Here is a 16,403-nt window from a genome sequence, read left to right as displayed (position 1 = left end):
TGCCGAGATTCGGAAGCCAAGGAATTTTGGAATAAAATTTAAATTGAACACATACTCCGCCACTGAAGTTCTCAATCATGTGAGACTTACACTTTACTCTTGAGTCTTGACCATTTGGAAGAAATTGAACAAAAAAACTGGGTGCAACAGAATGTAGCTAGCATTTCATCTTATTCATATTATTATACATCCAAACACCAAGGTATTGGGGAAAAGATAGGAAAGCACTTCCAATATTAAGGCCAAATGAACGTGACTCAACATGAAAAATCACTATAAAAATTTGGGTTACTGTCAATAAGATCAAATGTTTAGGAAGCAATATACCTTGGATGTGCCTGTCACAAATTGCAACAGCCTAGCCTTGTCTTCTTTGCTGAAACCTTGAACAACCTCCCAAAACCATTGGATAACCGGGGACCCAGCACTATATCCAGAATACTCTGTATTTGCTCTCAAGTCATCCACTGAAATAAATAGTTGAACTGAGTGTTAAATTTTATTGTTTAGAGATTAAAGAACTAGCCAGTATTGAGCAACTGAGCAAGAATGCCGTCAATAAATGAAAGAAACTCACAATAAAAATAACTCACAATAAAGGTTAACAAACTTACAATCAATATCGGGAAGTCCACTGATCAATAGTTCCAGCTCTTTATCATTGAAAATAGATATCAACTCCTTGGGAATTATTTCACTGAACCCTTCCAAGAAAGCATTTATTTGAGGTCGAATAGCAGTGGTCAATCGATGCTCAGCAACTAAATCAACATATTGATGTTTATTCTCCTCTGTAACTTTAGTATTCCGTCCACCGGGAATCAACTCATAATCAGTCACCTAAATATTTTCATTAAGATTAGACAGTTGACAACGAACAAGCCAATACATCAAATATCATCTCGAAAATTTCAGAGCAAAGTCAATACCTCCGTTCGTTCATATAATATCAACTTTTCCTCATCTGCATCAATGCTAAAGGTAAGATTCAGATCATCACTGATGTCATTCTGCGATCATACCACATACATAAGAAAATGTTTTCAATGAACATGTAGATAACAATTTTGAGTGTTGATAGGGTGGACACAAACTACAAAAATACACTTGCCTCAAGCAGCCATTTCAAATTTTTGAAATAAGCAGGATCAATGGCTTCTATATCATGATATGTAACTTTGGCCCCTAGAATGTGCTTATAGAATGATCGAGTAAAATGGACATCCAAGAGCTGACCATCAAATAATGCTTTTCCGACCTGGATAAGGTAGAAGAGATAAGAAGCACGTATGACAAGCAGCAAACCTTAAAAATAAGGTGCAAAGGAACTCACCACTCTACCAACAAATTTGAAATAAGATAGATGTTCTGTTTGGTAAACAGAGTTTGGGTTTGGCTGAAATGTTGACTCATTGCCCACCGTAGTAAAAAGTAATGCTCCTTTGTCAAAAATAACCCTGGACAACAATTGATACCACTCCCTTGTAAGACCACCTGCATCGATACCTTCCTCCCCTTGGAAGTGAACAGTCAACCTTCCCTTCAAATCTTGAGTTGATCTCATTCGAAGTTGGTTATAAGAATCTTCTAATACATATGCCCTTCTTACTGATATTCTTAGTGGGCTGTGGTGATGGTCATGCTGATGCTTAATTTTTGATCGGAAGTAGGAGCGCTTGTTATCAAAATCAATGAATCTGGGAATCTTCAGCATAAGGGCAAAAGATTTCTCAAGCAAGCCAGGGTTTTGCCTGATAAAAGCATTTAGCAGCTTCCTATGCTTCTCAGAAAACTTGACAAAAGCGCCATGTTTCTCGTCTACTTTCACAGCAGATCCAGATGCTTTCTGCTCAGTACCAGATGTGCTGGCATCTTCAACATCAGAGATACAAGGAACACCTATGTCATGATTAGCACCTGACTGTGCAGGATGCAGCTTCTCACAAACCACAAAGAAAGATTCTATGTATGGTAGGATATTTTGAGAACCAGCTGGAAGTGGAGGCATGACACTAGACGGTTTAGACACAGATGTAGTAGATGGCGGGTAAACATCAGATGCCGGCTCAGAGTAGGATTCTATCTTGCTTATGCAACAGCTCAACTCATGCCATAAGGGCTCTAATGCTGAATTGATTTCCAAAAACTCAAAAAGAGGACGAGATATTCCATCATTCTCTTTCTCAGACGATGGGGTGAGAAAGGAACTCAAGGCTTGCAAAACTCTCAAAATTGCAGCACCATTAGTAGATGTACTAAGAAGAGCTTTCATTGCTTCACTGAAAATGCGTAGTTCATCCATAGCAGATGAAGTCAAGTCTCGAACTGCTCCTGACAGATGAGAGACAAAAAGCTGACAGTGAATTGGAGCAATGGACACTAATTTCCTCATTACTTCGGCAACGAGACCATATGCATTATCTGACAAACTGAAAGGAATACATGAAACATCAGATAAAGTCCATCATTGCTAAATTCCACAGCATTGATTTTTCAAAAACTCATGGTCTGTGAATTGTGTCATAAAAATAACAAAGGAAAAAAATATCAATACACAGTGAGTCGATTAAAAATCAGGAGCTTGTCTGCCAGGAATCTTATGACTCCCACCACTCTTCAGGAGTTCTTAGTAATCGTAACTAAATACACCAAAACAAGGCAAACTGACAAAACCCCGACAGCGGAATTAACACAATCTATAAGCATAAGTATAATCATCATACCCTTCTAGTGCAAGCAATGAGCACAGGAGTTGGAGTTCTGCTTTTGGCAGGTTACCCAGTACTTGCTGAGTCTCACATTCCTTATTACCAGAGGATGTTGGTTTCGAGGAACTGTCAGCTTTAGGACATGCATCAAGACCAGAAGAAATAACAGAATTCATATTTACATCAGCCTCCATCGCAGAAATTTGTGGGCCCAATACTGGCTCTGTAGTTATATGGGATTTGTCAGATGAACTACACTTGCCTCCAGCACTATCAATGATGACATCGAGTAAGTTTAGCAACTGAGAACAAATACAAAGCATATCATGTCAGCAGTTACATGAAATTGGATGCACTAAAGATATACCAATAAAACCAAATCATCACCTGTTCGAGATGGGCTATGCTCCTCAAATAAAGGGGTTGTTTCAAGAGACTCAAAAGCATTGCAATGGATATGTATCCTTCATTATTTTCACCTATAGTAACTTGATCTTCAACAACCATCACAGCTTTGCCACGCATAATCTCAGCATTATCTGGCTCTCTTGATGCAGGATGATGCAGCCTAAGCTCAAGCAATTTTTTTGCCACATATGGATGATTACGAGCAAGATAAGTGAGAGTTTCAAGTATTCTCCGTGAGAGCAATGGGGGAACTCCTGCATAATCAAACAAGTATAGAAGGCATTGATAAATTCATCCACAATTAACATTTCAAAACATATTTTCCAAATAATTTTAACAGCCACTAATGAAAGCAAGCATGAGGAATAAGAAAACAGAAGAGGAATACGTACTAAACAAGGGCATTACTTGTTAGGAACCAGGTATCTTACTAGAAACAATAGGGAATATTACTTTGAAGGTCAGCAACCCTCCCTTGCCCAAAAGACCCTATTCTCTTACAAATGTCTGGATACCTCTCCCTCTCAACCTCTTCTAAATTATATGCAATATACCTCATTTATTCTTACTATCACAGCCAAACTAACTAACTAACTAACTTCATTAGCAGATTAGTGTCACCAACTCACGCCTAACATCACTTCAGAAAACTAATTGGGATTACTGTCAACAATGACTTTGTACAAAAATAAAGACTAATCAAGTTTGCTTACCATCAAAAGATTGAGGACGTGAGTACATTACATTGCTCTGACGACCATATAGTCTGTATGGAGGCTCAACTGTACTACAATGACTGGTAGGCTTTCTTACATCAAGAATCAGTAAATCCATCAGAATTTTCACCAGAGAAGTTCTACTTTCACTATGGGCACAAAGATGCAAAAGAAGCCTCTGCAATTGACCTTTATACAATGGCTGCAAAAAAAAAATTAAAAATAATAAACAACAGAGTTGTGCTCATTTTGAAGGACTTCTCCTTGATTCCTATCATCAAGTAACACCTGAACTAATTTTTCAAAAAAAACAAGTAAAACCTGCACTATACGAAATAACCGAATCATGGCATGCAAAGCTTCAGTGTCAACTAGAGGTTCTCCATCAGCTTCAACAACCTTAGCTCCACCAGACCTGCGTGAAGTAATGCTTCGCCCTATACCATCCATGCCAGAACCAGAACTTTCACCATGTCTAGATGTCTCACCTCTACGGCTTCTAGGATGCATTCCCAAGAGGGTACGGCTGTATCGATGTGCAAACCTCTCCCGCAACATATTTGCCTCGGCAACAAGAGCAGGTGTAAGGTTGGCAAGGACAGCATCAGATGAAGTTAAAAGAACCTGAACAAAATCAAAAAGAATTCATCAGAGACAGACTCATTTTATAAAACTGGATTCAACCAACAAACTTACCTCTTCTCGTAGCTCAGAAGGAAATGTTGCAATTATTGAGACTGTATCCATTTCAACAGGTTGCCCTTCCAATTCCTGAGATTGATGTAGCCTTTGTGCTTGCTGTTGAGCAAGAACTTCTGCTCGAATATCTGGGGGAAGAGCTGCAAGGAATTCTGGATCAATATCCCCGCTGTTTTGGGACTCGGCATTTGATGGTTGACCCACTTGACCCTGCTGAGCTGATAGGACTTCAACACGCAACTCCTCAGGAAGAGCATCAAGAAAAGCAGGATCAATTGCTCCCGATCCAGCATCATTGTTCACCTGCTGTTCAGCTGCTGGACCATCTTGATCTGCATCTCGGCTTGAATTTTCAGAAACTTCAATAACACTATGAAGCGATGCATCTCTCCCACCTAGAGGAGAAGAATGACCAAAAGACACATTTGCTCTTCTAGTCCTTGCAGCTTGTGATTCACCCGCTATCCTATCTGCAGAAACCTGCCTTTCTCCACCATCATCATGGCCATCAGCGCTTCCAATCTCAACATCTAGGCTCCGAAGACTTTCACCAAAAGTAGCCGCACTACCACTACTCTCTTGGCTGACAGCTTCAACATCCCGAGCAGCTGCATCATTATGCTCAAACTGCATCTCAACTGCCTGTGAGTGAGTGCCTGATGCGTCTGCTTGCAGGGATCCATTTTCGGCAGGTTGGTTATCAACATTGTTGTTATTGTTATCAATTGATGCTGGAGTCACCATACCACTATCTTGAATTGCATTACTTTCGACTGGAATTTCTAGACTTGAACCCCCTGAATCGTGCATCTGGCTGACCTTAACTATTTTACTATGAAGACCTGCTTCAACTGAGTTGTTATCAGATGACTTTTCAGGGGTGGGTCGCCTTAATTGAGAAACAAGCAACTCCTCAAGGCCCTGTGGTACAACAGCAGTGTTTGACCTGCCACTTTGCTGGTTATTGTCACTCCACAAGTTTGAACTGTGTCCATGACGTCCGCTCCTCAATGATCGAAAGATATTATCCAAACCTGTTGAGTTTTCTGTTATACGATCTGAATTTTTTTATACAAAAAAAGTCATTATTGAAATGCGAAGAATAAATAAATAAAACACTATTGTAAAAAACGTCAAGCAAAAAACTTAATAAAGAAATAGACCTGATTGCCCAGTAGATTGGTGGAATGAGGAAGAAGGTCCAACTAAAAGTGGATGGCGTGAAGGTGTAGCATTATCACCAGTTCTGCCCAAAAGGTTGTAAATAGATGTGGTCCTTCCAGGACGTCTAGAACCAAAAACTTCAACTGGCATCACATGAAGAGCTTCATTGGGAAAATTATTATCTCTTCCAAAAACCTCAATATGGTCAAATACGTTAATTCCATTAATACCTTCCTCAAGTCTAAGTATAACCCCGTCTTCGTCTTCATCTTCGTCCTCCTCATCCTCATCCTCATCATCCGGATCCACTTGGTTCAAGAATGCATCGTAATCTTCATCAATCTGATCATCTTGATCAATGTCAGGATGTGGCAAGTGATGGACTTCGTCTTCTTCCAAACCATTATGTTCCACATCATCTTCATCCACATCTTCCCCCTCATCTTCAGACATATCATCCTCCTCCTCATCATCATCATCATCAAGATTTTCTTGGCCATGGGGTTGGATTTCATATCGTAGCCCCACATTTTCAATGTCATCCTCATGGCCTCTGGCATCCTCGGCAGTTTCATGCATGTACACATCTTCGTTAGCAGCAGCAAAACCACCATCAAGATCTTGATCATGTTCCATATCATCTGTAACAGCTATAGACCCACCATAAGACTGAATCGCATTGTATGACTCAACATGGTCAACTTGAAGGGAGTTGTGATTGGCCTGAGATGTAGTTTCGATGGACTGAGATATGTGGTCAATATTATCTGTTCTTCCATGTTGACTAGGATCAGAATGCTTTGTTGAATTACCACCCTTCCCTGCACTCGAATCAACTGAATGAACATGCACCTTGGTTACCAACTCAAGAGCCTTGACAATACCAGTGGCAACTTTAGATGAGTCAGCATGGTCCAAATCCAAAACTTGGAGAGTACGAGTGAAAGATTTAATTAGACCAGCATCCATAAAAGTAGAAGAGGCCTCTGCTGAGATGGTTGAGCCAGCAGGTGTACGAGCAGCCAAAACATCATTAAGTAGATCAACAAAGACCTGAATTTCATTGCCTGGAGGCCTAACACCAGTACATGAATCAACAAATTCATTTATGATATGACTAATCTCTGTAAAAATCCTTCTCCTTGCCTCTGTAGAACGAACACACGCAGCCACCATAAACTGGTTAGCCCTGGTTGCTAGTTTCTGCCTCCAGTCACCATCAACTTTCTTGTCCTTTTTTGAATTTCGAGAATAAGGAAGAAAATTACTTAGAATGTGGTAGAATATTCCTCCCCCACTTAAACCAGTGTGACTCTTTTGATAAGTTCCCATAGTGCTGCTTATTTCAGCATCTCGCCGAAGAAGAACATGAACAGACGATGAGTACATCAATAATATCTCCATCAGAAGTTTCAAAATAAATACTATTTTTGCAAGTGATGCAGAAGCTTCCTGGCTGTTGGTTTCGTTCCCCTCAGTCAAAGTGGCAACTGCTTTTCCTTTCCCCTTCACCATATAGACATCAATGTCCATGTCACTTGATGTTGGTGAGCCAGGGAGAATACTTGAGGCACTGTCATCCTTCAGGGGGGGGACAACAAAAGTATATATGGATTCAAGAAGAAGCTCTATTACATTAACAAAACTTTGACTAGGTTTTTTGTGACTTTTAACACCCTTTGAATCATGAACTTTTCCATGACCATTTCCAGAAGCTGGTGTGGTTGTATTTCCCAGAACAACCTTCCCATCATTATTTTCTTTGTCTTTCTCTAATGATTTATCCTTCTCCTTTTCTTTCTCCTTGGATTTGTCTTTATCACGGTCTTTCAGTAAGACAATGTAAGGTCTTTCACCCACCATTTCAGTTTGGCAAACAGATTGAGCAGCTTGCATAAATATTATTGGATCTCGAGAAATTACAGAAGCTAGATTGGAAAGGAAATTGCGGGGATTGACCCGCCCATTTGGATGTCGATTAGATGCATCTACAAGACTGTGTTTTATCTCAGATTCCATAGCTTGCTGGAGTGTTTGGGGATCTTCAAGAACATGACAGACAATACAAGCAGCAACATTATCAAACCCAGGGAAGAGGCTACTAGTTGGCAAAGAAAGAAGTGAACCAAAACCACCAGCATCAAAAAAGGCAAGAGCAACAGAATGATTTCTTGTAAGATTGGAACATAGTAGCAGAAGAGCATGCATTGTGTCTGAGGGAAGTTGGTACTTCATACAACTACAAGCAATCTCAACAAGTCTCTTCTGCTCATGTAAATCTGCAAACTTGGAAGTCAGTCCCAACACAGTCTGTAAATTATGTTGCTTATCTTCATCAATGGTAACAGATGTCTGCTTACTATTCACAACCTCCTTCAACTGCTCTACAATTTCTGAATTCAGTCTTTGATCCACTTGCAACAGTCTGTCTAATGCAACAAAAGCAGCTGTGACCCATTTTGGCACCTGGCATTTCTCCCTCTGATCAAGACTTAAATCCCACTGGTGAAGTATATCTGAGGTAATTTTGATCAAGTCACTCTTTGAAGCAGCTTCCCGTGCTACAGCATCCTCATTAAGAATTAAAGCAATAACATGAAACAATGCAGCCAGCATGATATTATTTCCATTACTAGAAACCAATCCACATTCCTTGATCCGGTCAACAATAAAAGTGACAACATTAGATCTATATTTACCATCATCCTGAGAGCATATCATTACAAGCAAATCATGCACAGGAAAAGCTAGAGATTCCTTTTGCAAAAGTTTTGTGCAAGTGGACAACAATTCATCAACAGGAGGAGGTGGAACCATCTCCTCTTCAAGTTGTTGAGCATTGTCTTCTGCAGTAGCATCCTTTAAGTCCGATTCAGAGTTTCCAAGGGACATGGCGAGGGCACGTGCGAGTTCATCATCTTCATGTGTGTCTGTGTCCTCTGGATGAGAAAACAACCACTCCATTGCCAACTCTACACTATTTGACCCAACCTGCCTCAAAGCTTCCTCTGCTCTAGACCTGGAAAACCCCATCTCTACAATTGTTGAAATTGTTGTTTCATTAGGAGGAGGCCCAGTAATATGAGCATTGCTGCTGCTATTTACATTTTTTACTTCAACCCCTGAATAAACATGCCTAATGATAGAAATAACTGTAGAAATAAAATCATGACTACAATCAACAAACTGGGGATGAATCCAAACTGGAAGCACTGCCTTCAACACCTTAGATTGGAGGACCTTCACAAATATCTCTGCATTGAGTGGGAAAGGGGTATCTCCACTTGTAAGGGGCTGTGCAAGTAAGTGCTTTGTTGATGACGACAATAAAAAAGAGGAGGTCACTAGATGGTCCATAAGTTTACCATAACAAGCTAAAGAGCTATAAATCCATGAATGATCTGTATCATCCTTGTCATCATGTTTTACATTCCCATCATCGGTTTCCATAGGTGATGCAGGGGTCCAATTGACTGCAAAGAGCAATTGACTAGTAGCTTCAAATGTGGTCAATACAGATTGAATAACACCTCGCCCATACAAACAATTCAGTAGAATAGGATTGCAAGAATCTGGCCTCTCCATTAGAATAATATCAAAAAAATCCATGACTTTGCCAAAATAACGACATTTTGTTGATATGGAAGCTTCAGTTACATGGCCGCCAAAATTCATGTGATCTAAAGCAATGCATGCAAAAGTTGAAGCTACTGATTTTGAAGCAGGACTTACACTCACAATATCATCACGTCGGCGAGAAGGTTGCAGCATTACTTTTCCTAATTCTTGGAACAAATGGGTAATGTGAAATGAAAGCGATCTGACCATGTCACAACAAGAAATATAATATGTCCTCTGCTTGTCACACTTTTTATTATTAATCCCAGAAACATCCATAGACCCAGAATGATGCAACTGATTGCTGGAACCCAATCGCCTGGTTGAAGGGCCAACAGAATTTGTTTGGTGTTGAGAACCAGTGGCACGACCCAAATCTCGATAGAGGTTAATAAGATCAAAAAACTGTGATTCTATACCCCATCCTGAAGTCCTCCTTCTTAGTAATGGATCAAGAATCTGCCTGAAAGAATTGAATCTTTGCTCTTCAGTTTCATTTGCATCAACTTCAGCCTGTTGTGGATCAATAGAAGAACAAGCACCATCATCCTCTATCTCAGGCTTCATATTTTCAAGTAGAGCAATTTGCCACAAAACTTCACGGTGGACATGCCCAATGTCTTCAAGAACAGCCTTGCTGCCATTTCCAAATTCGGTAAGCAAAGCAGTCATCCAACGGTTGTCTTTCGATGCAGCAAGAAAGAGAAGAAACTCAACCAGGAAAAGTGAAGAAAAGGCGTTGTTTTCAATTGTCATCCTTGGATCCAGTAATAAAGGTTGTGGAGCTACACCAAACCCTGTTATTGCTATCTTCAAGTGCTCTTTAAGAGAGGAACAAAAGGCATGTGCCAGAGGAGTTGAGTGATGTTGTGCAAACCCCTTAAATACCATGGTGCTATGCAAAGCAATAGACATGCCATCTGAGGATTGTGCAATAGCTGGTCTTAATAACAGCTTCAATAAAGCTTCAATTCCTGATTTTTCCACAAATAGCCGACAGGTTTCAGAATTTTCTATAGTCCGGTGAACCAATACCATCAAATGAAAAATGCATAGCTGAACAAACTGTTCATCCCTTATCCCTTCAGCAGCAGAATCTTCTGAACCTACCAAACAGCAATGGTTTTCATTTCCTTTGTCTGCAGAATCTGTTTCCATTGCACTGCCCTCGTTAGCTTTTCCGGAAGATCCTGTACCATTATTGTCTCCAAAGGACGCAATCTTATGGATAATTTCAATGATAATATCAACACCAGTACTTCTCAATGAAGATACATGTCGTAGAAGTTCTTCCACAGCATTTGCCAGAGGAACAATAGCCTCATTCATGGCTAAGACGTATTTTTTGCTTGTGAAGATGTCAACAAGGCACTGTAGTGATGAAGTTTCTCTGACAACCTCTAAGCCTTGGGCATTAAGACAAATGGCCCCAAGACCATTTGGAATGCATGTCAAAGCCTTTGACGAAGGAAGTATTCCAGATACAATCGAAGATAAAAAAGCATCAGGAAGACCCATTTCATGTAGAGCAGAAAAGCATGTAGGATCTTTGTGGATCATTTCACTCATGACAGTAACAGCTGAGTAGTAAATGTCACCTCCAAATTTATTTACATTCCGAAAAATTGAGACCAGAGTTGCTGGCAAAGGACTATCGTGAGAGTGTTGAGATCTGGTAGGGTTAGCAGGGTTATATGTTGCAGAACCAAGTGCCTTAAGGGACACTTTTATGAGTCTCTTCTGACAGTGAAGCTGGTCAGTATTATGTCTTGAGCTACCACCAGTGAACATCAAATTATCGTTTTCTCCAGCAAAACCAATGACCCTGCGAACCTCAGTCTGTAACCTTTGAGCCAAAAGCTCAATACCCCCCAACTCTTTAAACAAAGATACCGCCGAGCTACTATAATCCATAAGCTTCTGGAGGGTTTTCACTGCAAAACAAACCAAATGAATGTGTGCATGATCAGAGTCTTCCAGCAGAGGCAAGAATGTGGGTACCATGCCAGATCCTCTAATATTACTCCCAGAAGATGAGGTTGAAACCACATGAAGCAGGTAGAACTGAAGAAGTGCCTCAACAAAAGCAAGGGAAGATGGATCATTTGAACTCTTCAATGACAAAATAGCTCTCTGAAGCACATTCAAGAGTATCATGCGATTCCCTCCAGTAAAAGTCATACTAGATCCACTCAGTATCCTTGCCCGCTCATGAGATGATGTATATGCTGCTAACTGAGCTCCTAATGCAAGCATTGCAAGTGTTCTGATAGATCCAGATATGTTTTTTTCAAATCGTACAACTCTAATCAACTCATTTGTATATTCTGGTTCGTTAGCAAAAAAGGATACAAGCTCCTCATGAGCGTCACCGGACTGGACCAGCACAATGAAAGCAAGAATACAAATCTTGTTATAAAGTCTGCTTATTCTTGGTGACTGGAAGGCCCGAGCATATCTGATTCTTGTGAGCAATGAAAATCGGAGCTCTGGAGGAACACTATACTGCTCAATGCATCGCTTCAACAATGGCAAGTCATCTTCTTTACACAAATGCATATCCGGCATGTGTATAACTCTCAAGCTTGAGGAAATTGTATCTACACTTTGGTCCTTGCTTTGGGCACTGGGTCCATGCACCTCAAAATAAAGGGTAGAACCTACACGGTAATTGGATTGGTCACTACCATTTTCAGCATCAGAAGGAAACAAACACGGTGCTTCATCATGGGCTTTCTCATTTGCCATGACACAAGAGTACAGCCCCAGGCCCTCCTCCTTGCTTCCCCACCCTTGTGCTAGGGACAGGAGATAGCTGTTCACTGAACCACAGCCAACCAACTTTGAACTTCCATGAAGCTTAGAGGGATTTATTTTTACAAGTGCAAAAAGAGTTTCTAATGTTGCAATAATAATCTCAGGATCTGTTGATGCTAGTAAGAGCTTGAAGTGCTGAAAAGAAAAGGAGATATATTAGGAATAATAATATCAAATAAAAAAGAATGAATCCCTCTACCCTCTAATAAAATAAACGATAGAATTAAATAAATAGAAGTATCATATGTAAGCTGCAATTGAAATAGATTATAATTTCTCAACGATGTACCTCTAAGCCATCAAATGTACTCTTGTTCGGACAGTTCTCAAATATTATTTGCATCACCCGTAGTATTTGCAGAATTGCATGTTTTGGTAATGAGATGTCATCTTCTAGACTATCTGAGAGTGTTAGGTCATTTCGACATGACAAATATGTCTTGAAGTATGTATCAAAATGAAGCAACAATGGCCTCCAGTGATGAAAATTCCCCTGATGAAAGTTAATATGTAAGATGTGTGCAGGCAATAAGAAAAATACTATATGCAGCAAATTATTGTTTTATTACCTTATTGTACTCCCACCAAAAGCCAGAGAGGGGTAAAGCTATATCTTGTAATGGACATTGGATGACCTTCTCAATGAATACTTTGATTTTAGGAGGCTGAAATCAATTAATTGCCAAATCAGATAACATTTCACCAGTAAAAGGGAGAGAATGAAAGTAAAACACCTAACCCACTACAATTTCTGGCAAGTTTTACTTCACCCATGAATAAGGAGATTGTGAATGTAAATGTATAGAAATAGAAATAGAAATAGACAATATTGCAAATTTGTGGATGCCAATGGACATATTTTTAGTAGATCAATACATGCATCAGATGCCAAGTGAAAACTTGCCCATACTCAATGGTTACCTATATACCCAGATCTATTACACATGCTTTAGTGATATGGAAAATGTTTTCCCTTTAATTTTTTAAGAAATATGTAACACTAAAAATGAATATTAGGCATTACAGTACCCCCAGACCCCATCCCATATTGCACCAATTACCAAGAACTCAAAAAAGCAGAAGTGCTATCAGAAAGTAATTTGCAAATCACCACGCTAATTGCAAATATTCAACCAATCACAGATTTAATGAATGTGTAGTGCAGGCGAAATGTATGTACTAATAACTGACTAATGCTCAGAAACATTAGGAGAATACTATGATCACCAATTTAACCTTTCTATGTACAGTAATTTGGACCACACATGACACAGCAAAAACCATCCAGAGACTCCACTGGTATAATTAAATATATAAATTCAGGCACATCAAAACTTTTACAGCCATCGTTCATTTCATGGTGATCAAGCTACACTAGTGAATGATTGATGACATAGAATACGCCGGTAATACACAACGACAGCACATCCTAGACAAATTTTAAGGAAGCATATTTGGCAAAAACATGTTTTATCTTTTTATTATATGTCATAAGTTGGTAGAGAATAGTATCAAAGCTCTATTGAATTTAATATAAAAGAAATTATTTAGTGTTAAGTTTTTGCTAAATATCTGCTTCATAGGGATCCTGTATAACAATTGTTAATTTTTCATCGAAGAAGGCAAAAATAATTTATAAAAATTAGATACAATCCAAAAAAAAAATATAGAGTAAGAGAAGCAAGTTGCTTACTCCGTGATCACATTAGCTTATGTTGGGAATATAGTTTCTTTTCATAACAGGTTTTGGAGATTTGATGGAGAGAAAAAAAAAGTCATTTTCCCAAAATTTCTACAAGCATGCAACTATGCTATTCAAGCTGGTTGGGCAATTTTTCTAGATAGATATTAATGGTTTTTGGACAACTCACTATAAAAGCATTCTTAAGCCAAAGTCGGCAATCCCATTTAGTATTCAAACACCACAACAACCAAAAATAAACTACAACCATAATACAACTGCCAATTAATTTCTAAATCACAACTATTGATTCGATTTTATGTAATATTGGTTTCTCCAGCTACATAACCAATCACAACCTGAACCCACATAACTTTGAGTCAAAATATTCTCTTCTTTTAAGAAAAACATAACTGTAGGAGAGGCCATAAACTTTATCTCCTGAAAAATGTAACAAGAGAAAAAATTTATTTCTACTTTTTTACTTCCAAAAAGCCGAGATGTTGAACTTTTCTAAAACACCCATAGTTTTTGTGCCGGTTCAATTACTAACCAAAAGTCCTAAAGCATATGCTATACTAAGTCTGGCGGTGCTAAATTGAAAGCAAGAACACCAACCTATTCCACCAATTTCTCGAATAAACAATAAAATTTGTGACTTACAAGTGCCTTGCACATATTGTATAACAGCCAATAAAAAACTGAATTGTAAATAACAAAATAACTGAACTCATATTACACAGCCTTAGAGAAAATGCATTTTCTTATCATCAGAACAAATAAATAAGATTACAATATAAAAAAGAGTTTAAAGTGTCATCCAATCAGAACCCATCAATCTGTCACATCATATTATCCGGTTTCTAAATCAAAGAATCGTCTAATTATTTGTTTTCGTGGTGAGTTATATTATCGGTTGTCAATATAAAACAATTTTACAGTGTAATAATCAACTTGGTTGTCTATAAAAACTTAAAGGGTTTAAACAGTTATAACAAAAATGATCCCCTTGAACCCTAATTACAAAGCAAAACAATAAATAATGAATGTTACAGAGAATGGTAACTAACCGGTTCAGAATCAAGTTTGATAGATGGACCATTGGCACCTTCATTTGATAGAAGTTGACGAAGCCTGGAGTGCCAACTCGATCTTAGGGTTGTCATCTAACCTCTTACCAACTTCTTCTCTACTCTAAAGAACTACTGCCAATAAACAAATTCAAATTAAAACCCTCTCAAATGAAATCAAAACAAATCAAATTACAAAAACGACACATAATCCTTCAGTTTCAATTACGAGAACTATAACAGTACCGAACGCGCATAAATTTGAAATAGAATCATAAATTTATGTTCAGAATAAAATAATATAAAATTATTCATCGCATAAGAAAAATGAAAAATAAAGAATGTGTAATCGGTTAGATAGATACCTGAGAGATGAGAGAGAAGGGGATTGGTGCAAACACATCCGGAGTGAGAAGAACGAAGAAGCGAAATCGAAAGAGAAAGAGGGTTGCGATTTGTGTTTTGTTGTGTGATAGAAAATAATAATCGTTATTGTGTTTTTAACACAGAGAGAGAGAGAGAGAGAGAGAGAGAAAGGTTTAGTTTAGCCCTTTACGAAGCAAAGAAAGAATTGAGTATTGTACTACTGACGCATACTCTCGCTACTTCGACTGCAGATATGTTATGTTATGTTCTCTACCAACAAATAAATGGTGCTTCACTTTACCCGTTATTACCGCTAGGTTTTCAGCCCTTCAAATTATTTTGGTACATAGTCAAACTATTGTTACTCTATATATTTTAGATAATTTAATTCTTGAAAAAAAATATCTCGCCTTTTTATTTTTTACAATTATAAGAGTTAAAATTAATTTATATGTATTTTTCTACTATTAATTAATCATATTTGTTAAATTATTAATAATATTTTTATTTTTGTTATGATTACTTATAAAATTATTCACGTGATTGATCATAATTTGTCGATTGTGTAAAAAAAATTATACCTAAAAGTTAAACTCTAAAAATTAAGTTGGTCCAAATAAACATGAGTTTAAAAGATATTTTAAAAAATTAGTTTTTTTTTTTAAATTAATATATAATATGTTTTATTTTATTTTTAGAAGTATGTAATGCAAATATATTTCCTTTTAAGATGAGTAAGATATTCAAATATCACATTCTCAAACTTATTCAACTATTAGTTATGCGATGAACTTTAACTTATTTTGGATGTTAGTTGAAAGAGGGAAAAACTCTAATTTTCTTTTAGTAGTTTGTGTTTGTTCAATTTTGAACCTCTTATTCGAATTATTTGTGACAATACATTTGTTTACTTGATTGTTTTAGATTATTGGATAATCACTTGATCTTAGTTCCATTGTGGTATATGTTATGATTTCATTTTTGTACTTGTAATCGTGTTAGAATAATTTGTAGGTTAAAATTATTTGTTTGTTTTGGTCTTAAAAAGAAAATTTATTTAGTTGTTCTACACATTATATAGATCATTTTGTGAAGAAAAAAAAAATGGCAGTCATATATATGACACTAGTTATCCATTAGTCTTCAAAAAGATATC

The 16,403-nt window shown here is 37.8% G+C and overlaps 1 protein-coding gene across 3 annotated transcripts in view; it reads right to left on the bottom strand.

The window, feature by feature from the left end:
* LOC101491777 (E3 ubiquitin-protein ligase UPL2-like) overlaps positions 1-15,505 on the bottom strand; it is a 17,340-nt gene extending 1,835 nt beyond the window's left edge. The window contains exons 1-15 of one of the 3 annotated variants that reach the window (XM_004501613.3): positions 15,247-15,505; positions 14,882-15,016; positions 12,700-12,795; positions 12,420-12,623; positions 5,695-12,265; positions 4,529-5,589; positions 4,154-4,456; positions 3,830-4,034; positions 3,096-3,370; positions 2,724-3,010; positions 1,334-2,429; positions 1,112-1,258; positions 930-1,010; positions 615-840; positions 328-467 (exon numbers count right to left, since the gene is read on the bottom strand). In XM_004501613.3, the coding sequence (XP_004501670.1) occupies positions 328-467; positions 615-840; positions 930-1,010; positions 1,112-1,258; positions 1,334-2,429; positions 2,724-3,010; positions 3,096-3,370; positions 3,830-4,034; positions 4,154-4,456; positions 4,529-5,589; positions 5,695-12,265; positions 12,420-12,623; positions 12,700-12,795; positions 14,882-14,977 (10,788 nt within the window). In that variant the 5' untranslated portion in view covers positions 14,978-15,016; positions 15,247-15,505. The remainder of the gene's footprint in view (positions 1-327; positions 468-614; positions 841-929; positions 1,011-1,111; positions 1,259-1,333; positions 2,430-2,723; positions 3,011-3,095; positions 3,371-3,829; positions 4,035-4,153; positions 4,457-4,528; positions 5,590-5,694; positions 12,266-12,419; positions 12,624-12,699; positions 12,796-14,881; positions 15,017-15,246) is intronic. The other 2 variants (XM_004501612.3, XM_004501614.3) reach the window with 2 other exon arrangements.
* Positions 15,506-16,403: the final 898 nt, after the last annotated feature.

The sequence above is a fragment of the Cicer arietinum genome, chromosome 5 (genome assembly GCF_000331145.2).
Source record: "Cicer arietinum cultivar CDC Frontier isolate Library 1 chromosome 5, Cicar.CDCFrontier_v2.0, whole genome shotgun sequence".
NCBI classification, from domain to species: domain Eukaryota; kingdom Viridiplantae; phylum Streptophyta; class Magnoliopsida; order Fabales; family Fabaceae; genus Cicer; species Cicer arietinum.
This window is presented reverse-complemented; position numbering and strand designations above follow the sequence as displayed.